Genomic DNA, 25,249 nt, shown 5'->3' with positions numbered 1-25,249 from the left:
TCCAGACCGGGCTTTTTTGGCATACCTGGGACCGGGGGGGGGCTCTTTTGACCCCCCCCTCATAACTTAGGAACCGAATGGCGTATGGCCACCAAACTTGGAGGGGATGATCTTCAGCCAAGGATCTATGAATGACATCAGTTTGGTGTCATTATTGGATATTATGACGTCATTATGACATCATTTCCTGATTTTATTGCCCAAAATGTCACCTTAATGTATTTTCCATCTAACTTGGGTAATGCATATAAATTTTGGTTATTATGTGCATCATACCACTTCAGATGTTCACAAGGGTGTCTGATGCTAATGAAAATGTAAAAAAATATGAAAAGTGATGATGATGAGACTTAGATCAATGATTTTTGGGCAGGTGTACCTGTCAGAAAACCGTTGCCATGGCAACGACAAAAATGATAGCCCTAATCTTTTGGCATCACATTGTAGCCAACTTCATTTTAGGAAAAGTCACAAAGTTTCGTAGTCATAGCTTTAGTGATTCAAGAGTTACACAACATCAAAGTTGGTGCGGGCACTTTTAGCCCCCCCCCGGTCTGGATAGGGTTAATGGTCCTTCAGATGAACTATGCCCCCTGGGCTGGCCTCTAGCTTACTGGATATGTGACAAAACATGCCACCTTTTTCTTACACTTACACTCCCATCCACAAGAGGTTGGTAGAGATTAGTAAAAAACATGTTAAAATGATATTGGCATTTTATGACAAGAATAAACTGTAGGGTCTATTGTAGTGTTGATATCCTATTTGCGGTGTAACTTCTAAGAAAAAAATATTTCTGAGGTACTAGTAAAGCATTTAGGCCTACTGAAAAAGAGCATAGAATCCGTTAACACTAAATGTGCGCTCTTGACAACAGCCTAAACAACACCCTGTGCCAACTCTCGCAGACGGTTAAAAATCCTCTGTTTCCCAGAACCACCCACTCACACACACACACACACACACACACACACACACACACACACACACACACACACACACACACACACACACACACACACACACACACACACACAAGCACGCACACACACACGCATGTAGGCACGCACACACAAACACAGATGCATGACTCAACGCTTTCAACGTTTAACTGAAGTGCAAACACAGAGACATCAAATATTTTGCAAAGGTCGTCTGGTTGGCAAACACTCTCCGCAGCTTCAACCCCTCAGGTCGGGGGAAAGTGCAGGGGCCACACTATCTAATAGGCCCTACTGACTGACCACTATTTTTTTTTTTTTAAATATTTTTTAGGGGCTTTTATGCCTTTATTTGATAGGACAGTCTGAGATGGTGACAGGAAGCGAGTGGGACAGAGAGACGGGGTGGGATCGGGAAACGACCCCGGCCGGATTCGAACCGGGGTCCCCGAGGGTGGGCATGCAAGCCCAAGTGTGGGGGGCTTAGCGCGCTGCGCCACAGCGCCCCCCTGACTGACCACTATTGATGCACATCTGTCTACAAATTCACAGCAGCAGGTTATAAAACATCAGCTCTCCACCTTCTGAATGGAGCAAATCAAACTAGACAGAGGTGTAGAAAGTAAACAGAACTGCTCTTACAGCGTATCTACCTCATTGGGCACAGGAAAACTATACAACGACTACCTGTATAAACTACTATGTAAGATCATGTACTACAGTCAAAGACATGGAATACAATTGTATTCCATCTCTTTGCTACAGTGTTGTAATTGCAGTATCAGTATTTGGATACTACTACTTCTACTTCATTTGAAAACAGATAAGAGTCCACATCTATGCCCTACAATGGCGTACATGTGTATGGGGCACAATATATAAGGTGACAATAAAAAAGTAAAGTGTGATTTAATTCATAAGAATCTAAAATAAATTTCACTAACCGATTAAATATTTGAAAATGAAAAAGGGGGAGGAAAGCGTTCCTGGAATGGTAGTCTTTCTCTCATTGACCTAAAAAAAAACCATTGACACAGACAGACAGACAGACAGACAGACAGACAGATAGACAGACACACCCACTCACACACACACAGACACACACCCACCCATCTCCACCTCCCACCGGGCTTCTGACCTGACCGTATTGATTCTCTTCTCGTGATGCCAGTATATCAGCCTGGGGCCATTGAGTGGTCGTCTCTGGTCTCTCAAAAGTTTTTGTGGCTCTTGCACACCAAGACAGCGCAGGATGGGGCTCACCTGGGTAGCACTTGGCATGGTACAGTTAGTGGTGATGCTATGTGTTTCACCAGGGAGCCTTGTGGTGGATGCAGCGACTGAAAAGGTACATTTATAATACAGTGTTATTGGCCGGGGGACAACATAATCAACGCCAGAGCACTTTAACCCCTTAGGGCAGAGCCTATGTCATAACCTTACTGTCACCAACATTGTAATGGCTATGTCTTAATCTGTTTCTTAAGGCTCTCGTTAATGTCATAGCAATGTTGTTTTGATGTAGTTCAGTATTTTCAGCAAATAGTTAATAGGCCTGCCGGTTACCCCATCTGCACTCAGAGGCTCCAAGGACTACACTGTAAAACATTGCAAGCCAGTTAAACGTAAAAAAGTAAGTTGCCTTGCTGCCTTAAGTTTGTAGGTCGCAACTTGAGACTGAATTTGAGGCTTTCTCAAGTTGAGCTTACAAAGGCAGCGAGGCAACTTAATTTTTATGTTTAATGGCTGCAATGTTTTACAGTTCTCAATCATTCAGGCTGTTGAAAGATATTGGACACGTGATCCATATTAAAATAATTAAAACACGAATATGAGAAAGCAGGGAACTTTTGCTAATTGTTATGTGCCTCAGTGTATATCGAGATAATTATTTCACACCATTTAAGAGTTTTAATATGGCTGTTGTCTTTTGTGCAATGGGGAGAGATTGATGCTGGAGGACTCATCAATCTCAGTAACAGAGAACAAACCTGGGCGCCTTACATGACCCTCAGTGCCCCCTTTTCTGAAATCGAAAGGTCAGCCTTTTTTTTCATTATCTTTTTCTTTGTATGGTATTTTGTTTTACTTTTAACTGGTTTTGTTTTAATCAGTCCATGCAGGTCTTGTCAACAGTAATAAAGACATTTCTCGTCAGTCAGAGAAATCATTGTTGCCTTTTTTTGCGGTGGACTTTAACAACAACAAAAAAACACATTTTAAAAGCTGTTCTTCTATCTTTCCTGGTCAGCATCACATCCCATTTCTTGTTTCGGACCTACGACCCGGAGGGCTTGGTATTCTACGGCGACTCTAACGATGGGAAAGACTGGTTTGTCCTCTCACTGCGAGGGGGAATACCAGAAATGCAGTTTGGCAAATCCACCATGATGGTCACTGTGTCTGGTGGCCCGAAGCTTAATAATGGCGTCTGGCATAAGGTAGGCCAACTACAATATGATTCACATATATAACTCACCTTAGCATATGGGATCCAAGTTGGTTTTGTTCTGTTGCTGTGTTCCGTAAGATAAGACACTGTAAATTGTTGTTATATGTATTGTATATTGTATATTGTATATATTATGTATTGACATAAAATATGTCTATTTTCTGTATGTGAGTGTGATAAAAGTCAATTTGATGTTGACATACCAGAGATGCATAAAGAAAAAGTAGAAGTATACAACACTAGTACATAATATTACAAGGACCTAATTATTTATTACAGTGTTCACTCCACTGTACCTAATGAGTACCTAATGAGGGTTTTCACTTTTACTTCTACTTCTATTTCATTCAGCATTGCTGAAGAAGGCTGAAGAAGCCAAAACGTCTGTCAAGTCATGCTAACCACTAAAATAAAATACACTCGAGAGTGCGGCTTTTCTACATAAAATGTACAAATCTGTTCGCTTGCACCCAAAGATCTTGGTTTGGAAACAGTTTGGAGTTGAGCGCACTTTTTGAAAAAAAAATATATATTTAGCGACAAAGTTAGTAGGGTTGTTCGATGTGTTCAGCGTTGCTTCAGGCCAGGAGCAATACAAATATCGTTTCTAACAATTTTGGTTTGAACTTCAGCACAACCTTTCTGGCCTCAACCAGCAACCCGAGGGAGGCCGGTTAACCAAGCTGTTTGGGAAACGTTATTTGTTATCTTCTTGGTCAGACCAACATCTCGGTACGAGATTTGAAAGTCGATGATAATCAGGCAACTAAATTCTTGAACTAAGTTCCATTGATTTCCATGGCCATACATTTGCAGAAAAACCCGCCCAAATGCCCTGTTTACTTGTTTTTACCCCCAGACAATCATTGTAAGCAGTCCAATTGGGTGGGAAACCGCCCAATCTGCCAACACTGAAAGTTAGCCTGCCTGTCGCCATCTCTTCAATTTCAAACAAGTATATCCAACGGTTCAACGAGACGGTTTAAGGATGAAGATATACTATATTTCTGTCACTGGCCCCACTAGAAAGAGGAAGAGAAGAGTGGTCTGACTGCTAAATCAGAGGAAAGAGTGCTCTGACTGCTTGTAGCCCCGACCCAGAGAGCTGGGCCAGCATACAGAGGCATTTTATAGTGGTTAACCCCACCCTCTGAGAACTCTGAGCTCATGACCCGAAAGCTTTGTTGTCGCCAGGCTACCAGGGCAATGACATCTTTGCAATATGACGCAATCAAGTTGTATGCAGATGCATAGTGGGCAGCCGTGGCCTACAGGCTTTAAAAGAGAAGGTCTTAGTATGATAAGGGTCACTCTCTCCCACTGGTCCCCATTGTACCGTCAAAAAACGTTCAGTTCCACAAGATGGGGATCGAGGGAAAGCGATGCCTAGGACCGTGTTTTTCAACCACTGTGCTGGGGAACACTAGTGTGCAGTGAGAGACCATCTGGTGTGCCGGAGAAAATTATAGAATGTCTGTACATTGTTAATATAGGCAATTTTATTTTCAGTTAACATTTACAATGGGGCACCTAAGTCACGCCCTCTACTTCCTGGTTCATGGGGCAGGGGGAGTCAAAAAATAATTACAGGACTTGAAATGTGTGGTTTTTCGACACAAATCCAAACCTCGGACCTCCACCTATGCACCACAAATCCACCACGACTCGCCTCCTTCACTTCCATTCAATTTTTTGCAACTTATTACCCCATGAACCAGGTAGTAGAGGGCATGACTTAGGTGCCCCATTGGTGGTGTGCCTTTTGCCTGATTATCATGACTTTCAAATCTATTCGAGACTTGGTGTAATGTCCCTGTAAATAATGGCCTTCCAACAACTGCTGGTCCGAGTTCATGTAGTTTATTTATCCTCAAGTTCAATGTACATAGATCCGGTACCACCGTAAGGAATTGGTAGCATTTACGGGTGCATTAGGCTCTGACTGCTCTTAGAATGTTCAAATCACAACAGCGGCAACAAAGAAAACAACAGAATTATAGAACCAAACAATAGAGCAAAACAATTATAGAACCAGGGCTACTGGGTTCTTTACACTCCCACCAAATTATAAGTTTTAAAGGGTGAGAGACAAACTTTAAAACATAATTTCAATGACAAAAATACAAAGATATAACAGTAACATTTTTTTTTATTTTTTTTTGGTAGCCTTTCTTTCTTTTGCTGGCTTCGTTGTGTTGGTTTTTTTTTTTTTTTTTTTGGAAGCCTTCTTTTTTTTCTGGCTTCGTTGTTTTCTTTTTCTTTTCCTTTTTTTTTTGGAAGCCTTTTTCTCTCTTTTTGCTGGCTCCTTTTCTTTTTTTGCAATGATCAAAGTGTTCGAGTTCTTCTTTCTTATCAGTGTGTGTGTTTGTAAGGGCAGCGATCCGCCTCACCCTTGTCGAATTGCAGCAAGTCCAGTACATTTCTGGACTTGCTCTCTCCTGTGTGTGTGGTAGGCAACAGGCCATTGTAGTCAGTGTGCTGTGTATTGTCAGGTGCATGCCTGTGAGTGTATCGTCGTCTGAGAAGAAGTGACGCGGCTGAGCTTTAGCTAGGTCAGCTCGCCATCTCTCCCACCGTGGCTTCTCCCACCGTCTTGCTGGTTGATGTTTTGGTGCAACTTTGACAGTGGAGCAGTCATTCCAAATGACAAATGACCCTGTCTTCACTGTCGACACTGGCCACCCCATCGTCCACGTAGTCTCTGGTGACGAAGTGTGATCCCAGTGGATGCGAAGCTGGCGCGATCTTGGAAGCTGCTCTTAGTTGTTGTAGCTTTTCTGATGCTTCTTTATACTTCTTCTGTGCCAATCTAATCTTTTCTCTCTGTAGTTGTAACACCAGTTTGTATTCGTCGTCCGATAAGTCCTGTTCCAATAGTGCGTTGAATTTTTCTTGTTCTTTCCTTTCATCCTCTATTTTCTCCCTTCGTTTCTGTTCTTCCACCAGTCTCTCATTTAAGCTTTTCAGTAAATTCTTTGTTACACTTTCACAAGCTTCTGCTTTCCGTTTTACTAGGCCTACATTGTTTATGTCGTCTGTTTTCGTTTTCATTTCATCAAACATGTTCAGAATATCAATTTTTCCTTTCTCTAGTTCTTCTGAGAGAGCTACCATGCGTTTTTCAGTCATCTCATGCTTAAAGCGATGGTTCGGAGTAGAATCACCCTAATGCCATTTGAACCGTGACACCCATCCACCTTTACACCCGAAGTGTTTTCTGCCGCAGGCTTACATTAACAGAGTTGCCGTGTTATTCGATGTTTATTCCGGATAGCTTGAATCAAGCGCATATGGATCCTGGGCACCGTCTCCAAACTTTCCCCACAAAAATAACATGTCATGACACCAAACTTCTACAGTATAACAAATGTGGTTTGTACTCACAAAAAGATGAATTTGAAACTTTGTACATATAGTTTATTAGTAACAACACACGAGACGATTAGCTGCTGCTAAACATCTGTCGACGTCACTTCCTCCAGCTGGGACTGTCCACTTATTGTAAGGTTTGTGTTTTAGTCCACAGCCAGGATATATGCACGAGTGTGGCATCGTCTTCTATTTATTAAACGTGGTAAAATTTAAATCCGAAGTGGTTAATTTCTAGTTGTAGCGCAAGCTGTCTTTTTGAGTTTTCCGCCTTCCGGACTCACGTGTATTTGTTTCCATCAACAAAGTCCCAGCTGGAGGAAGTGACGTCGACGGATGTTTAGCAGCAGAAAAGCTAATCGTCTCGTGTGTTGTTACTAATAAACTCCTGGACTATGTACAAAGTTTCAAATTCATCTTTTTGTGAGTACAAACCACAGTTGTTATACTGTAGAAGTTTGGTGTCATGACATGTTATTTTTGTGGGGAAAGTTTGGAGACGGTGCCCAGGATCCATATGCGCTTGAGTCAAGCTATCCGGAATAAACATCGAATAACAGGGCAACTCTGTTGATGTAAGCCTGCGGCAGAAAACACTTCGGGTGTAAAGGTGGATGGGTGTCACGGTTCAAATGGCATTAGGGTGATTCTACTCCGATCCATCGCTTTAAGTTCTTGTTTGGTAGTACGCGCTGACACCTTCCACTGTTCAAAAAGACTACACAGTTTCGTTTCTGTTTTGTTTTGTTCTTCTTTACAGTATAGCATTTCTTCAGTAGGAATGTGTTCACGTTCAGAGCGTCTAACTGAGATTAGGCCTAGGCCTACTACATCATCATCCTTTGGCATTTCAGCAATTTCAGCAACTTGCCTGATAGCCTTTTCCGTGTCCATCTTGCGTTTTTTGAGATTTTGATCTCCCTTTTCTGTCTGTGCGAGATGACACTTGTCCGATGTGATGTTGTTTTCCTCAATCTCCGGTGACCATTACACTTGCGTCGACCCTGGTGCTCGCTGTTTCTTTGCTCTGCGACTTTGTTGCGATCATCCAGTCGGGCAGGTGTGGATCAATTCCTTACTGTAATGTCCCCGTAAATAATGGCCTTCCAACAACTGCTGGTCCGAGTTCATGTAGTTTATTTATCCTCAAGTTCAATGTACATAGATCCGGTACCACCGTAAGGAATTGGTAGCATTTACGGGTGCATTAGGCTCTGACTGCTCTTAGAATGTTCAAATCACAACAGCGGCAACAAAGAAAACAACAGAATTATAGAACCAAACAATAGAGCAAAACAATTATAGAACCTGGGCCCGGTTGCACAAAACACCTTAAGTTAAGTATTTCCCTTAAAGTCTGAGTTAAGGGTCCCCTAAGTGAAAGTCAGTTGCACAAACACCCTTAAAATTTCCCCTTAAGTTTTCCTTAAGGGTTTCCCCTTAAATATTTAAGAGTTTCCCTTAAAGTTAAGAAATCCCTTAAAGTTCTTTAAAATCGTTGCACAAAAGACCTTAACAACCAAGTTAAGGGAAAATATCTGAGGGACCGATATCGTCGCCTTAAGTCAGACATGGCCGAGTTTATGCACATTCAGCAACGTGATCAACGGATTCAAATAAGAGTTTTCCGCGACCGGGAGAACCCAATGGATAGGCACGCTTACCGACGAACCGTTAATTATTAATTATAGATTTGATAGACAATCCATATATGAATCCGACCGTCTCGAATTGGACCATGCTACAGGAGTTGTGCTCTCCCTGCCGTCTTGCAGCTGATGATTGCGCCAGGCACGGCGCCAGAAAATCAGCTTGGGCCAGAACATTTTTGGGTGGCACTTCATTAGACCTATAACATCAAGTCCTCATAACAAAACGTCTAATTTTTACTCGAATATGTGCGTATATTCAGTGTTTCCTCATTGTGAAGATTCTCGGATGAAGTTATGGCCGCGGGGTTAGGGTAGCCCATTCATTAATTTCCTCCCTCACAGTCTCGTCCATTGTCCCACCATCACCAAATGTTTGTATTGCTCTCAAACCCCACATTTATTTTGCTAACATGCATTAAGATGACAATGATCAATGATCCTTGCTGTGTTAGGCCTAATTATGACACTGGAGTTGTCATACTGGAGAGAGACACACGGCACTTCTCCAGTGCTTGCGCCATAGCCTAGGCTATTATTATAATTCTTAAAATTCGCATTACCGCTTGACACTTCCAAAACAACGCGGAAGAAACTAAAGATAAATGGAATGATATCACAAATACAAAATAATGCATGGGGAGTAGAGCCCACGTCTTAATTTGTAAAGAGGGAGGTCGCGGAGCGTGGAGTGGCTCCGGTGACGAGAGGCGGGCGGGGCACATGTTGCGAACAACGCTCAGGTGCTGCCTGCGATATCCCAAGCACCCGGCTCGTGTAGGCTATGCATGCAAGAAGATGTCATTTCAACCGCAACAATAGGTGCGATCGAGATGTGTCAACGCATGCATGCGCATTTAGACAGCAATGCACCCTGGATGGGAAATGCTGCATGACGGTTAGATTTCCTGTCAAACTTCGAAATTTCGTCGACGTTGCGTTGACGAGGTGACATGTCACATGGTGTAAAACTATCGCGGGATGAATGCGGCTGCAGTCAGATCTTGCAACCTCTGCAGTTGCTTATCCCCTTCAACGCTCGTCGGCGGACTGCCTCCGAGGTCACGCGCCCATGAACTGGTTGGTCAACAACTCACTCACGTGTGTATATGGGTCTTGTCTCACACCTCTACACAAGTTTGCGCAGGTCCCCACTTCAGCTCCTCCTCACTGCCTGTCCCCCACTCCTCACACGTGGTGTGTTAGTAGAGCAAACCGGTGCGAGCTCATCGTCTCGTTCATATTTGTGGCCGACTGCAAATGCGCTGTATTTAATAACACCCACATCGTGACAACAAGTTCTCGCTGACGTCCGTTGCGCAACGTCGACGCTCGCAATGAAGTCGTATGGGCTTAATACTACGATCAGAGCACACAATCACACTTTGAACCACAAACACATAGCCTAGCCTATGCACGCACACAACTGTTGGAGCACAGTATTCCATAACCAGACATCTGGTTCGACAATTAAGCCATGGACATAGGCCTATGGCGTTGTTCATTCCTCGCTTGGACCGCAAGGTTTAAAAAAAAAAAAAAAAAGATCTCCCCCACTGTCCTCTTCACCATATTTCTCGAGTTTATGGTCGCGGTGGTCTCTTCCCATTGTTGCTGCTTCTTCGCGGCCGTTATTTGAGGGTTGAATTTGCTTTTTATTATGTTTTTTCTTTTGTTAAATTCCTCTAATAATACCACTTTCTCTTCCTCTGACCAGTTTGGCTTTCTAGCCTTACCATTGTCCATGTTTAGGCATATAGGCCTAGATAAATAGCTACAGAATGGTTAACGATGTTTTGAGAAGAATATTCAAGAATGACTTAAAAAGTTTCCTTGGAAACAATAGAATTCTACCGTTGTAAACTCCTCTTTACTGTAGTAAATCCCTTAGGGCTTTCCCTTACCTAAGGGAAGGACTTAAGGCATTCTGTGCAACCCCCTTAAGTAGATCCCTTAGCTAAGGGAAAATGAGCCCTTAAGGGTCACACTTAAGGGAGAAAACTTAAGGTGTTTTGTGCAACCGGGCCCAGGGCTACTGGGTTCTTTACACTTGGTCTGACCAAGGGCATAACAACAAACATTCTTAAACGGCATGGTTGACCCATCTGTATAAAAGACCCACCTCCCACCTCTTGCTACTGGTCGAGGGCAGAACAGGCTGAGCCAAAGTTTGAAACAAACATTTCTTAGTCCCTATGGGGCACCTAAGTCACGCCCTTCTACTTCCAATCCGTGGGGCTGGAGCACTCAAAATTTTGAATTGGAGTTAATGGAGCGAGTCAAGCTAAATCCTCATCCCGTTTGGCATGTGCTCCGGATTTCACATATGATGGCAGTGAATTTGAAAGGTTTGGATTTGCGTCGTAAGACCACTCATTTTCGACACGCAAGAAACGTTATTTAACTTTTGTGCAAAACTGTGTTAGAGACTACACGTGCGCCTCGCATATCTGACGTGAACCGAGGCACAGCCAACCCTACTGCTACACCCCGGCTTAAGTAGCTGGACGTCGGACATGCGACGTCTGTTGTGTAGTCCAAATAATTACATATTTTTGTACGCACACAACTCAAAAATCGTTTGCCAAGTGAAGTCAACAAGCACACCATTGGTTGTCATTAATTCTGAGGCACAGCATATGAGTGATTCTACGATTCGCCTGCGCTTTTGGCAAAAGCAAAATGTCAATTATCAGTATTTTTTTTCAACTAAATGACCTAGATGCTTACATAGTGTATATATTTAAGTTTCCAAACAAACAAATTGCCAAGCTTAATCTTAAATCATTTGATAAATACTCTAATGAAAGCGAACATTTGCTTGATTATTTTGTCAACAGTGTTATGGACAAATACTATGTCATTTCAAACATATATAAAAATACTACAGAGTTGAAACAACATACGTTTGAAAGTGCTTATGTCCCTTAGCAATAATGTTGTCATTAATCTGTACAATGTGATTGTTGAGCTTCATAAGTAGGAATTTATGATTCACTGTGATACAGACTGACACATTTTTCATTATAAATCCCTGTAACGTCTGATTTGAATTTAGTCACCCTCCTTACACAAGACTTCCTTCTCCAGAGATAATCCCTAGTGTCTGTTCATAGGATTTTCCCAACACATAAGGGAACAATAGCACAACAACACTTTCAAAACAGTCAACCGTGTTACTCAACTGTGTTACGGTCAACAGTGCAGGGGAACAAGTCGGCACTTTCTTAGGGGAAAAAACAGAGCAGACAAACCCATCTCCCTAGAACACACATTATTTTGTTTGTCTGTCTGTCAATATGGAGATAAATTGGCCAAAACATACTCCTCCTCAACTGTCATAGCTAATTGTAACACCATTGACGGTAACACGGCTTGACATTTCAGCCATTTTTATGGTGTTGTGCTAACTGAGGACCTCAGAAGTTCCACCACAACACCTTAATCAATTCATGTATTTGTACGCTTTATCTGTGTTTTTCTAATTCAGATTCTTATGAATATGTTGATAACACAGTTGACAGGCAATTTTCCCGCTATGAGAACATGAAAAAGAATGGATTAAATTATGGAAGGATGGAGCTCAAAACTTACCAAAAAGTCTTCCCATATCCTGCCAAAGAGGTTATGACATCACGTGATGTTATTTGAATGACCTAAGACCAAACCATTACTGATTTATGGAGGGGGTTTCAGACCGTGACACGGTTAACACAGTTTTCGTGGACATACACAAAATGGCAAATTTCATGTATAATGAAAAGGACAGTGGTCTTTGTAATATATTGACATTTACTGTGTGGAGCTAGACGCCTGTATTCCCATGTTACATTATAACAGCGGCATCTGGTGGCACTTGGCTAACTCATATTCCCCGGATGTGCAATGTGTGGGCAGTCTGTCATATGGAATAAACAAGACCAGTCACGTTCGTAGTCTGTCTTCTGGAGTGATTATTATACTGATATGGATATATTGTCAGTCAGGTAATTGAGAGAACCCAAATATATGACAGTCTTTCTGACAGTTTTGTCATATTGTGGTGATTACTGTGAATCAACATTTGCAATGGTCTTGGGCAAAACAAGTTTCTTTACATGCTAATATGAAGACTGAATCTTACATTTGGACAGGACGACATGAAAACGCCCAAAACCAGTATTAAATATTCATTCTTGCTGAGGGAAATAATGCCATGTCTAATACTTTCTGTATTATATGAAAGATAAATGTGTGCTAATGTCCAAAACATCATTGGATGCAGTTAATAGTTAGTGGAATTGGCAAATAAAATCCATGGACGAACCCAGACGAATCGTAGAATCACTCATATGTGTGATCGACGGGGAAATGCGAGGTGGATCGGAAAATAGCTTTGATCAGTCCATTACAGCCCAGTCAAAAGTTTTTGCGTTCCCAGCCCCACGAGCCGCCCGGAAGGGGTGGAGACTTAGGTGCCCCATGGAACGTCTCTGCTTGAAAAACATCACTGCCTTGAACACACCTGTACCCAGGATGGTTGGAAATGCTCAAAGTTGATTAGTTCCTGACAAAGTGGGTGGAGTTTCCCGCTGTGGAGGGAACCTTAGCCGAATGCTCATGAACAAGCTCTTTTCCTGAGCGAGGCGAAGGTGTTGCGTCACTGCGAGGGCGGAGCCTGGGTAGTGTGCCATGGCACTTTAGGCTTTTTTACTTTAGAGTTCTGCGAACTGTTCTGGCTTCATAAATATTCAAAGTTGGTGGGGAGTGACGGTACTGGTTTGGTACGCGTTTACGTAGCAGAACTCTGCTGCAGAGTTCTGTAGGCAGCTGCGTTAATACAGTGGTCATGGTCAAGCTTTCACACCATGTTAATAACACAAGCGAAAGAGTCTTCATCAAAACGATAACAGTTACTCATTACTCACTGGCACTGGACTGTAGATTTTAGCCGTAATGCCTTCCCTATGTCTAGCCAAACCAGGAAGCAAATAAATGAATAGACGTCCCGTCGTCCAAAACTACTTTTGGGGAGATGCTTATCATAATTTCACAGCGTGCACACTCTTCCTCTCTCTAAGTGAAATCTAATGAAAGTACCTCACTCAGTGCCTGCATGTTGCATTCGCAATGTTATCAATGGTCGCACTGATTTTCCCCTTTTGTGGCAGCTTGCGTCCGTCAAAGGGGAGCGAACTACCCCTGTCTAAAATACTTCTGATCCCTCGCAATTGTCATGATCTGTTGCCGTAGTTAGGCTATTAAAAGCAAGTTTTAAGAAGGAAGTGATCATCAAGGCTCACAAAGGAACCCAATAGGCTATAGAAACCCACACTGACACTCTATTGCTACATACAGTCACGATGAACAAATTAGCAAACATATGCTCCGTAGTAGACCCCACATATGAAAATCGATGCACATTGTGCAATGAAACTGATTGAATTTCATGCTCGCGAGCTTTAGTGTGCACTATGAAGAGTTTTTTTTTTGCACGTTGCATGTTTATATTGAGCTCTATCGCACGAGATGCGTTGTGTTTCCACGAAATTAAATGAATCTATAACGGTAGTGGTGCCATCACGATAAAGCCCCGTTTTTCGTGGTTGGGCCACACTTCCGCGGCCAATGCATTTGAATGTGCTGTCCGACTCGTGGTTGATTTACGATTGATGGACCCGTCTAGAAAAATGTGAGGAAGAAGCAGAGTGTAGGTACGGTGTAGAGAAGCGGACATTGCATTGGAAAACACACTGTCCAACGTAATTTGTTTTAGCCTACTTCACAGTATGATGGGGCATACATGCTAATGTATAACTTCACTAATAATCTTTGCCTAATCAGTTTTCTGACTGTCGGAATTGGGCCATCAATCGTAAATCTACCACGAGTCGGACAGCCCATTCAAATGCATTGGCCGCGGAAGTGTGGCCCAACCACAAAAAATGGGGCTTTATCGTGACGGCACGACAAACGTTATAGATTATCGATCAGCGATATGTGGCCACGTGACAATATAGCGTGCGATACAGTTGTTATATTTCTCCTGTCTAAACGTCTAATGAGCCCTTTCGTTGGCGTTACCCCTTGCTTACACTCTCCTGTGTTTACCTGTCGCAGTTGGAGCTGTACAGCGAGGGGGAGTTTGTGGTGCTGAAGGTGGACAACAAGCCGGAGCTGAGGGTGGGCATGCACCAGGACAACCCCGGGCCCAGCAGGGAAGGCTTCATCCGCCTGGCCCTCGGGGGCCTCCTCATCGACCAAAAGAAACTTCTCATCCCGGTACGTCTTGTTGCCAGGCCTGGACTGGTAATCTGGCATGCAGGACATTTTCCTGATGGGCAGACAGTCATCAGGGGCAGATGCCTTTGTTCTTTTTTTGTTTCAAACTTTCCATTAGAGACCGGCTCACAATTTCAATGGGCAATTTCATTGGTGCATCCCATCATCATTGTAGTATGGGGGTGGAGTTTGGTCTATGACAAAAATGCCCGGGCCGGTTTGTGGTCCCAGTCCAGTCCTGCTTGTTACGCTCACAACTCGCACGTCACCTGGGTGAAGCACAACATGACAGGAATGGAATGTAAGCTAGAGTGAAAAATAAAGTACCCAATGTAGGGTAGCGAGAGCAATACCACTCCATTTCGAAATCGGCCACAATTCTCCTTTAAGTCCCTGCCTGCCTTCCTTCATACTGCTATAGATCAACCCCCTGCTGGATGCATGCATTCGAGACGGCCACTGGCTGAGCCTCAGCACTCCATGGGACATCACTCCAAAGAAAAAGGAGATGCCCTGCTCTCCTGACATCAAACCTGGCAGCTTCTTCTCGGGCGGTGGGCTCGTCGTCTTCAACACCTCTGGTGAGATTTGACGTTTTTGGTCGAAATAAGCTGCTTTGTCTAAATGAGCTATCCATGGATGGATTACTGCACAGGCCTACAGGGCCCAAGCCCTGGGGGCCATGAGTCAAGGGGGGTCTGAAAGACCAAGCCTTTTCATATCGTATTAAAATCACACTTTTCACTAGCCTAGAAATCTAGACGCCCAGCGGACGCAAATTGAATTTGCTCCCAGGGACAGAAAGTAGTGGTCGTTTAGCGAAGTTGAAAGTCGAAAGTTGACCAGGCCAATCAAATCATGAGGAGTGGAATCAGAGGACAGGCTAGTGACAACAGAATATCGTACAAATTATGTGTTGCTTGGGAGGGAGTTACAAAATGTTCAGAGAAATATGGCGGCTGTTCGTGCGACTTCCAACGTCAACGTTTTTGCTTAATTTAAATATCCTGAGTGATTATAAATGCAGTGGCTGCCATGGATTGATGTAAAAATGCACAATGAACGTATTTGACACAAATAGGTCACTCCAGATTGCCATTTGATCACTCGATGTTTTAAGCTAGCCGGCAAAGCTAATAGTTGGATTTTACAGAATCAGACAGTCACAAGGGTGATACACTGTGCTGTGTGTGAATTTGTTTTAAAAGTAACAGCTGCCCCGCTATGTATCTGCTGAAACTATTGCCGACCACACCCTGTAGTTTGCTGTGTGAGGATTCGACATGATTGTTTTGTTTTTTTTGCGCCATCCTATTGTGTGGCGTTGAGTGCAGAGGAAATTTGACAGATAACTGTTTATCCCACCCACGCTGCCACCGAGCCTCGCTAGACCCCTGTACAGCTTTTTAGTGTAGGGTAGGTTTTTAGCTTACTAGGCTAACTTTTCACAACTGTATTTTCACATTTTTGAGGGAACATACCTCAGAACACCCAGCAACATTAGGCCTCTAATATCTGCCCTAAAACCCTGAATATTTCTGTATTTCTGGGCCTTTCTTGTTGGCTGGCTCGGGAGCCATTAGAGTCCATAATCCGTCCCTGGAGCTACCACTAGCTTGATTGGTAGGTCATATGGACAGGCCATTATTTGACAAGATGAATTGTGATGATTCACAATCATTTTATGGAATCATTTTCTTGATAAATGAACCTGGGTATAATTTTGGTGTTACCAAAATGGCAATGTCAACATCATAATGTAGGCTATTACTGAAGACTCTTTGTATGTAATGTAGAACTATTCCAGGACTACTACAGTGTTCCCCTGTTGGAACAGCATTATGAGGCCAGACATAATATAGTTATGTAGAATAGAAATTAATACCAATACTACTATGCTGTAATACTGTATTTCAATGTAAAATATACGCTGCCTTTGCGACAATTTATCCGTATTGTCGTGAGAATCAAGAGTTACATGTGGAGTTACAGACTGCTGAAAAACCATCTGAAAAACGTGTAACTTTCTCTTTCACAGCATTTGCTTTTGATTCGTTAAACGAAATTAACATAACTGTCCTTGCCTCTTCGGACAAATGGAATGGCACAATTCTTTCCATGTGGTCCTACCACACAAACTCAAGAATTGTAAGCGTGGGTGAAGATGCCGAAAACGAGGTAAACCCTACTACAGAAACACATTTTATTAATTTAGTTTATTTGGGATGATGGTGTTTGGTAACACTTTATAATAAGTACCCCTTTTTAGGCATTACTTAAGGGTTAGTTAAGCCTTATTTTACCATTAGTTAACCCTTAGTGAATCACGAGTTAATCATTATGTAAGCACTATTTCTCATTTCCTAACTATTATCTACTACCGTTAGTAAATGGTTAGTGTGTGCTGATATAACGGTTCGCTAAGGAAAGTTGAGCCTTAAATAAGCCTTATTTTAACAATAGTTAGTCGTTATGTATGTGTTATTCCTCATTTCTTAACTATTATCTACTACCATTAGTAAATGGTCAGTGTGTGCTGATGTAACGGTTCGCTAAGCAAAGTTAAACCTTAGTTAAGCCTTATTTTTAACATTAATTAACCCTTAGTGAATCACGAGTAAGTCGTTATGTATGTGTTATTTCTCATTTCTTAACCATTAACTAATACCGTTAGTAAATGGTTAGTGTGTGCTGATGTAACTACTCGCTAAACAAAATTAAGCATTAGTTAACCCTTAGTGAATCACGAGTCAGTCATTATGTATTTCTGTGAAATGATTAAGTACTGTTAATTAATCATTCGTCTATGGTGATTTAACCTTCTGATAAGCATTAGTAAACCATCATTAAAATGTCTGATAACCCACCTTTATTTATGAAAAAAACATTATCTCTTTGTTGTCTCCTACCACCTAACCATTAACAAGTACTATTAGGCATGTATGGTAACGGTTTGTAAACTCTTGCTTTAGCATCAGTGAAGTCTTATTTAACCCTTTTGTAATGGCTAGTGTGTGATGACTGGTAGCATGGCAAACAGTAGGCCTAGGCCTAAGTTGAGGCTCATGTGACTGCCCCTGATGGATGTTTCTGGACATTAACAAATGACTTGTTAAGCGTTGCTTATGCATTATCAAGGAATTACGAACCATTACTTAAGTATATCTGGGGAACTGATCTAAAGTGAAAACCTGTTATGGCTTTACAACACATTAACGAATGACTTGATAAGCATTGCTTATGCATTACCAAGAAGTTTCAACGCAATAATAACGCATATCTGGGGAACTTTTTAAGTGAAAACCTATCCATACTTTCCAAAACATTAACACATGACTTGATAAGCATTGCTTGTGCACTATCAAGGATGTATAACCCATCAAGTATGTATAACCCATGTATATCTGGGGAACTGATCTAAAGTGAAAACCTTTCCATGCTTTCCAAAACGTTAACAAATGACTTGTTAAGCATTGCTTATGCATTATCAAGGAGTTACAACTCATTACTTAAGTATATCTGGGGAACTGATCTAAAGTGAAAACCTTTCCATGCTTTACAAATCGTTAACAAATGATTTGTTAGGCATTGCTTATGCATTAACAAGAAGTTACAACTCACTACTTGCGCATATCTGGGGAACTTTTAAAGTGAAAACCTTTCCATGCTTTCCAAAACGTTAACAAATGACTTGATAAGCATTGCTTATGATGAAATAACACATACATAACGACTTACTCGTGATTTACTAAGGGTTAACTATTGTTAAAATACGGCTTATTTAAGGCTTAACTTTGCTTAGTGAACCGTTATATCAGCACACACTAATCATTTACTAACGGTAGTAGATAATAGTTAGGAAATGAGAAATAATGCTTACATAATGATTAACTCGTGATTCACTAAGGGTTAACTAATGGTAAAATAAGGCTTAACTAACCCTTAAGTAATGCCTAAAAAGGGGTACTTATTATAAAGTGTTACCTGTTGTTTGATTGTTAATTAACTGGGTTGTGAGCAATGTTATCAAAGAAAATCAGCCATACACAATGACTTCATGTTTAGTATGTTAAGTCTTTGACATGCTTAATTTGCAACCTTCAATACATTCATTTAAGTTCTCATGCCTCCGTCTAAAGATACCAGAGGCCTACAGAACAGGTCCTCAGTTGTCTGGCTGTATGTGTGCGTCACAGATTTTTGTTTTTATTTTCGCGAGACATTTGAATGGGTTGACGTATTTTCACCAAGTCTTTAAAATAGGTACATAAGTGATTACATTTTGGGGACCAGTGCTTTCAAGATGGCCAACCTTTTGTTGCATGCTAACGTTTGAATGGGTGGAATGGGTGAATGGTTTGGTGTGCCAAAGCCAATCAGCAAAGGTAAAGCCATGATGCCGTCCATTTGTAGTCAGTTTGTAATTCAACAGAACATACTGTATGTTGTGACCAAATTGGGTACCTAAGTCCCTCCCCTTCCGGGCAACTCACGGGGCTTATGCAGCCATCCCCAGCGGTAGGAGCTTCCCAATATGCAACCAGGAGGCAGCTACCTCCCACTTGAAAGTGTTTCAACCAGCAAGTCAAACTATTTCTATCACTGTGCACTGTCATTGCTGTGTTGGCGTCACGATTTTGAAGTCGGGGTACTTCGATTGTCCCCCAGCTCGCAACTTGAACATTCTGCTTCAACAGACGTTCATTTCAGCATGTAGGACCACCGTTTGGGAATGCGGCATTCCAAAGTCAAACATTTTGACTGATCATCATTTGGACAGATCAAACCTACGTGTATTTTCCGATCCACCTCGCATTTCCCTCTAGATCACACATACTACTGTGTGACAGAATTAATGATAACCAATGATGTGATTGCAGACTTCACTTGTCAAGAGATTTGTGAGTAGTGTGCATGCAAAAATAATGTAATTATTTGGACTACACAACAGAAGTTGCAAGTCTGACGTGCAGCTTCTTCAGCAACGGGACAGCGCTAGGACTGGCTTTGCACCTTCAGCCAGTGTTCATGTCAAATATGTGAGGCGCATGCTGTAGTCTTTTACCCAGTTTTGCACAAAAACTAAAATACCGTAACCTTTCTTGCCTGCCGAAAATGAGTGATCTTACGACGCCAACGGTTGCATAAGCAAACTTCAGTTCGATGGTAAGTTTTGAAATTATATTACCTAACCAAGGCGATTGGATTTAATGCATTGATGGTGTTGTTTAAGGTTTTTTTCATATATTTTTAGGGGCCTTTATGCCTTTATGTGACAGGACAGTCAAAGATGGTGACAGGAAGCGAATGGGACAGAGAGATAGGGAAGGATGGGGAATTGACCCCGGCCGGACTCGAACCGGGGTCACCGTGGGTGGGCATGCAAGCCCAAATGTGGGGGGCTTAGCAAGCAATAGCAACATCGTATTTATGTTGCCGTTTGACACAAAATGATCAACCATGTCATCCCTACAGCCTATTTTTAACACCCTCGACAGTTTGCAGGGGTTCGCTAATCGCGTGTTTGCACTCACACCTTATTTGAAACTGGTCCCCATTCATTTTCGACCGCTCGTGGGAACTGGGAAGCCCTTAAATGCTAACAAGAAGGACTACAGTCTACTAGGTTACATGCTTCCGGGTGACTTGCAAACTCTATAGCAACTTTCGCTTATTTTTTTGGCAACACAGTTAAAGGGTGTCATCAAGTGTACAGAACAGAGACTGTCTGTATAAGAGACGGAACACTCCAATAAGCTTCCATAGGAATGAACGAGAGCATTTGGCTACGCAAACATGGCGTTTGCCGGTGTCCCTCCCACCTGTCTGGAAACAAGAGCCAATTGCTTGCTGAGCTGCGGCTGTCATTTATCCAATCATCTCGCTGCCTCAACGCGTAAGCTTTTACGATTGCCACAAACAAAACAAATGGAATGGCACAATTCTTTCCATGTGGTCCTACCACGCAAACTCAAGAATTGTAAGCGTGGCTGAGGATACCGAAAAGGAAGTTCCCTACTTTAGAAACATTTTATTCATTTCATTCATCTAGTTTATTTGGAATGATTGTCTTTGGTTATTAGGTTTGTGAGGAATGTTATCAAAGAGAATCACTGATCTCACACAATGACTTATTTTTCAAATCCTGATTCCGTTTGGCATGTACTGTGGAAAATAGATTTGATCAGTCCATTACTACGGAGCCCTTAAAGGGACTAGTGAGAGTAAAAAAAAAAAATGTATTCCTTGTGGCCACCAGAAACTGTCTTGTGCGCACCCGATACTTTCTTGTGGCCACCAGAACAGTTTCAGTTGGGCACCCGAAAGTTTCTGGTGGCCACGAGAAAGTGTTAAAAGAACAAGCCAAACAAATCTAAATGCTGCAAGATCAGGTGGTGTCCATAAAGTGGAATGCACCACTCTAATAATCCACTCTCTGACTTTATGCTTTAAGGGAACAGGCCACCGTATTTCCTTCACTCAGTGTTGCAATATGTAAAATGTCAAAGTATATATCCATTTTGATTCGTATTATTTTTTCTTGTTTCAGAGACTATATTTTAAGGTAGATGTAGGGGACATGGCCATGACAGGATATGGCGATAAGGACTTCAAGAGTTTCCAGATGACCATTGAAAAGGACTCCATTACCATTGAATCACGCCTGCAGCAGCATGTTACTCAGAGAGGCAGAATTCCCGTTAATGGTATACTGGAACAGTGGAAAGAGGGAATGCCTCTCTCATTTGGTGGACTATTAGGTCAGTAAACTCTTTCAGTTTCTGCTTATGATCTCATAGGTCCACTGGTCAACCACACAAGCACCGTAGGCTATGGACAATTTAAACAACAGTTGTCAAACATACTGTATTAAAGGCTCCACATGCTTTTTTGTGCCATTTTAAAATACAATGCACATAAATATCACCTATTTTGCAATAAAATAGTGAAGAAATATTCCGACGTGTGCTAGAGAAAGCATTGCCAGAATGTCTGACAGACAAAGCATGCTAACTGACTAGCTTTGGACCACCCTGTCTTCCACTGCCATGAAGGGATTCACAAATTTGTGGAGTTGGAAGATATGTGGCCAATGTCAAACATACATGATCATTTGTTTGGTTAAACTTTAAATCAGTTTGTTCATTGGCGCATGATTATGTAAATGCCAGTTTAACATGCATACTACTGTCGTTTGTTTTTCAAGGAAAGGGTGGTGACCACGACGGCTCTGCCTACATGGGGGGCTGTTTAGATGGCATTTTCATCCAAGGACAACAACTAGACTTGGACCAGGCCGTGTTCAAGGATCCATCTGTGTCTTCACATAGCTGTCCTGTTTGAATGCATGAACATGTTTTAAAAATAAATCTGAATATTTTGTCAATACTACTTTTTTGTCTACATAGTATTCTTAATTTGAATAATTTATTTTCGTACATTACGACGAACACGTTAATTAAAACTATTTCAGTCACTGTATATAATCTGAAAATAAAGATAAAGCGGTAAAAGAATAAATTGTTGCCCATGTCTTTGTATGCCATGAGAGAGAGCACTGATCAACAATCTTCACCAGCAGCAATCATTACAGCGAACACATAGACCAAGCTAGTCTGCCTGAGGGGCTTATAGAATCATACAGCATATTGATTCCAGAAGAAATCCCTTCTGCCCAAAGCCTTGAGCTCTAGAGTCTATGTTACAACCTTAATGTCACCAAAATTACAATGACTAAGTCTTAATCTGATCCTCAGACTCTCTGTAAATTCAATGTTGTTACGAGTAAGTTTGGAGGTGATTGCAGCATTCTTCCAAATGACTGCTTACTAGTTTTGATCAAAACAGCCTCAAAGCACACTTTCCTCTTATTTCATTAGATCACTCTCTGAAATTTGGATTAAGCATGTATGCATACATCTCGCAGGAGAGCGGCTGTCCACACGGTGGACCGATCATCAAAGTGCTTCACAGGGTCAGTGGACCACTGCACTCGAGAAGCTACGAGATTACATGGTGTATTGGGCAAGGTTGCTGGCCGTGGTGCTGAAGAACTGCCACGGCAGAGAAATATCTATGCAGTAAACATTCTCAAGCTCGGGAGTACGGGGTGCCACTGAGAGCTCGGAGAGTATCTGGGCCCGCAGATATGTGTGAGATCTGACAGACACCTTGCCGGCGGATGATGGTTGGAGAGCAAAGGAGCGAGTTGAATTGAGAGGAAGCTAGGGCAAGATGCTTGACGAATCGATAGAACAGCCGTGCAAGGGAGGCGAAGGGGGAGGTGGTGGGTGCTAGCGAGAAAGAACATTTCTGACTGAAGACAAGTTCGCGGAGAATAAATGCTGTATAGTTAATTAAGGGGCCCTCCAAATTTCAGTGCGCTGAAATTTCACCGAATGACGGCAGAGCGGAGAATGAGATGCAGCTGGTTAAATAGGCGTGTCCATCTTTCCAGCTGAATTCATACGATTGACAATTGAGCTGAGAATAGAATGCAGGTGGTAATTAGGCATCCCAAATTTTATTACGCTTCTTCTGAACTTTAGTTTTTAACAAAACGTTAATTTAGATAAAGACGTCCATTCACTGCGATTCAACATCTCAAAAAGCCTATTGTGCTACCCTTTAACATTTATCAAATTTGCTAAAAATACAGTAGTACAAAGGAACAACAATACAAGAGATACCAGAGGTATATCTCTGCAATGCCCCAAACCTGGGATTAGCTCACCAATTGTGGCATTTGTGCCAATTGTGTGCTTATTAGTAAATAGCACACAATATTTGTTCAAAATAAAACACACACACAGACAAAAGTCAGTCATCATGAAAGTGAACTGGACTCAGTTCCTGTACGAGTGTTACCACACAAGATTTGGCGCAAATGTAACAGAGGCCAACTAGCAGAGTGTGGCTTGGAATGTTAGTAAACCTTCCTCCTGATGCCTCATACAGTATCGGAGCAATGAGCTATAGGACTGTATAGGACTGGCCCTTTAGCTCAGCGGTATCGTGCTGTGACTCCCATGCCCAAAGTGGAACGTTGACTGGAGGGTGGCGAGTTCGAGCCCTGAGTGGCGGACTTCACAGGAACACCTCAGTGACACAAACCTGTCCAGCTTTACCACACAAACAAAAATTGGCCATCTGGAAAGTCAGCAATTTTTAAAGTGTTGGCCCTCAAAATGTTTTAATCAGTTCCTGTACCCTGTGGAGTGTTAGCCCACAAGATTTGGTGCAAATTTGGTGAACCAGTTAACTGTCAAAACCCGCCGGCGGGTTTGAAATTCCATAGAATTCCATTGTTGTAGAATTCGACTGAGCACTAAAGTGCATCACGTTGTGATTTTCCGTCTATATTGTATGACTAAACCAAAATGACTGTACACATGTGGTGCCTCTATGGATTTTATAAATAATATAGACGCCTTTGTATTCTTTTCCCTTTTTAGAAGTTACATTGTGAGTCAAAATTAGGGGACATTTCCATGGAGGATAACTTCGCTAAGGACTTCAAGAGGTTTCAGTTGACCATTGGAAGAACAGCCATAACCTTTGAATCACGTCTGAGGCCGGGTCTCTTGGGGGGATCGAAGAAGACGACTTTTTATGGTATTGGGCAACAGTGGAAGGAGGGAATTCTTCTTGCCTTTGGTGGGCTACTAGGTATCTAAACTCCTTCAGTTTCAAATTAGACATACTATTGTTAAAAGCAGCACAGGAATCGAAACATAGATAGATCAAACTAGCTAAAAAATGCAAGGAAGTTGTGTTAGTACAAAAGAAAAATACTACAAAAGAAGAGCGTAATTTTGCAAAGTTGGGGTCTATTATGCAAGTGCCAAAATTGAATATGCTACTGCCCTCGTTTTTTATAGGAGCAGGTGGTGCACATAACGGTTCTACATACCTGGAGGGCTGTTTAGATGGCATTTACATTCAAGGAGAAAAACTGGACTTGGACCAGGCTGTTTTCAAGGATTCATCTGTGTCTTCACATAGCTGTCCTGTCTGAACGCATGAACATTTTTCAAAATAAATCTGAATATTGTCTTCTACTAATTCTGTTTTCGTCTCTTCACCAAAAATATAGCTAAATAAGCATAATTGATTCATTTGATTTCATTAATTTACAAACACCAATTTGGTAAAGAACCCTAAACCCTAGAAAAGCTCAAAGTTGCCAGGAGTTTACGTCACAGATGACCTCACATGGGCCACCGACACCACCGGTTCACTGGTCAAAAAAGCACAGACATGGCTCAATTGGCTGGGTACTCAACTGCTACACCAGCGACCCGGGTTCAAATCCGGTCCGAGGTCATTTGCCAAACCTTCCCCGTCTCTCTCTCCCTGTCATTTCCTGTCCCTCTGTAACGGTCCTGTCACAATAAAGGCATAAAAAGCTCAAATATATATATGAAGAGTTCAGATGCAAAACCCCCTAAGTGCCTTTTCAGAAAATAATCTTAATTCATTTTTATTTAATACAAAGCTATCAAAATTGCATATTTTTTCATTTTATTTATGTAATATAACTATTAATATGTATTATCAAGTACATGAATGTAAAC

General features: G+C 41.9%; 1 protein-coding gene across 2 annotated transcripts; it reads left to right on the top strand.

The window, feature by feature from the left end:
• The first annotated feature begins 2,098 nt into the window (after nt 1–2,098).
• Nucleotides 2,099–24,737, top strand: LOC134437677 (sex hormone-binding globulin-like). Of its 2 annotated transcripts, none has more exons than XM_063187176.1 (8): nt 2,099–2,289; nt 2,889–2,980; nt 3,193–3,382; nt 14,511–14,672; nt 15,094–15,253; nt 16,711–16,850; nt 24,128–24,341; nt 24,554–24,737. In XM_063187176.1, the coding sequence occupies exons 1-8, from the start codon at nt 2,194–2,196 to the stop codon at nt 24,688–24,690; spliced, it is 1,191 nt and encodes a 396-aa protein (XP_063043246.1). In that variant the 5' UTR covers nt 2,099–2,193; the 3' UTR covers nt 24,691–24,737. The 2 variants fall into 2 exon arrangements, with proteins under 2 accessions (XP_063043246.1, XP_063043247.1); XM_063187177.1 differs by lacking the exons at nt 24,128–24,341; nt 24,554–24,737 and adding exons at nt 21,223–21,433; nt 21,880–22,193 and having other exon boundaries at nt 2,101–2,289.
• Nucleotides 24,738–25,249: the final 512 nt, after the last annotated feature.

The sequence above is a fragment of the Engraulis encrasicolus genome, chromosome 21, assembly GCF_034702125.1.
Source record: "Engraulis encrasicolus isolate BLACKSEA-1 chromosome 21, IST_EnEncr_1.0, whole genome shotgun sequence".
NCBI lineage: Eukaryota > Metazoa > Chordata > Actinopteri > Clupeiformes > Engraulidae > Engraulis > Engraulis encrasicolus.
The sequence above is the reverse complement of the archived record's forward strand: the minus strand, read 5'-3'. Positions and strand labels throughout refer to the sequence as shown.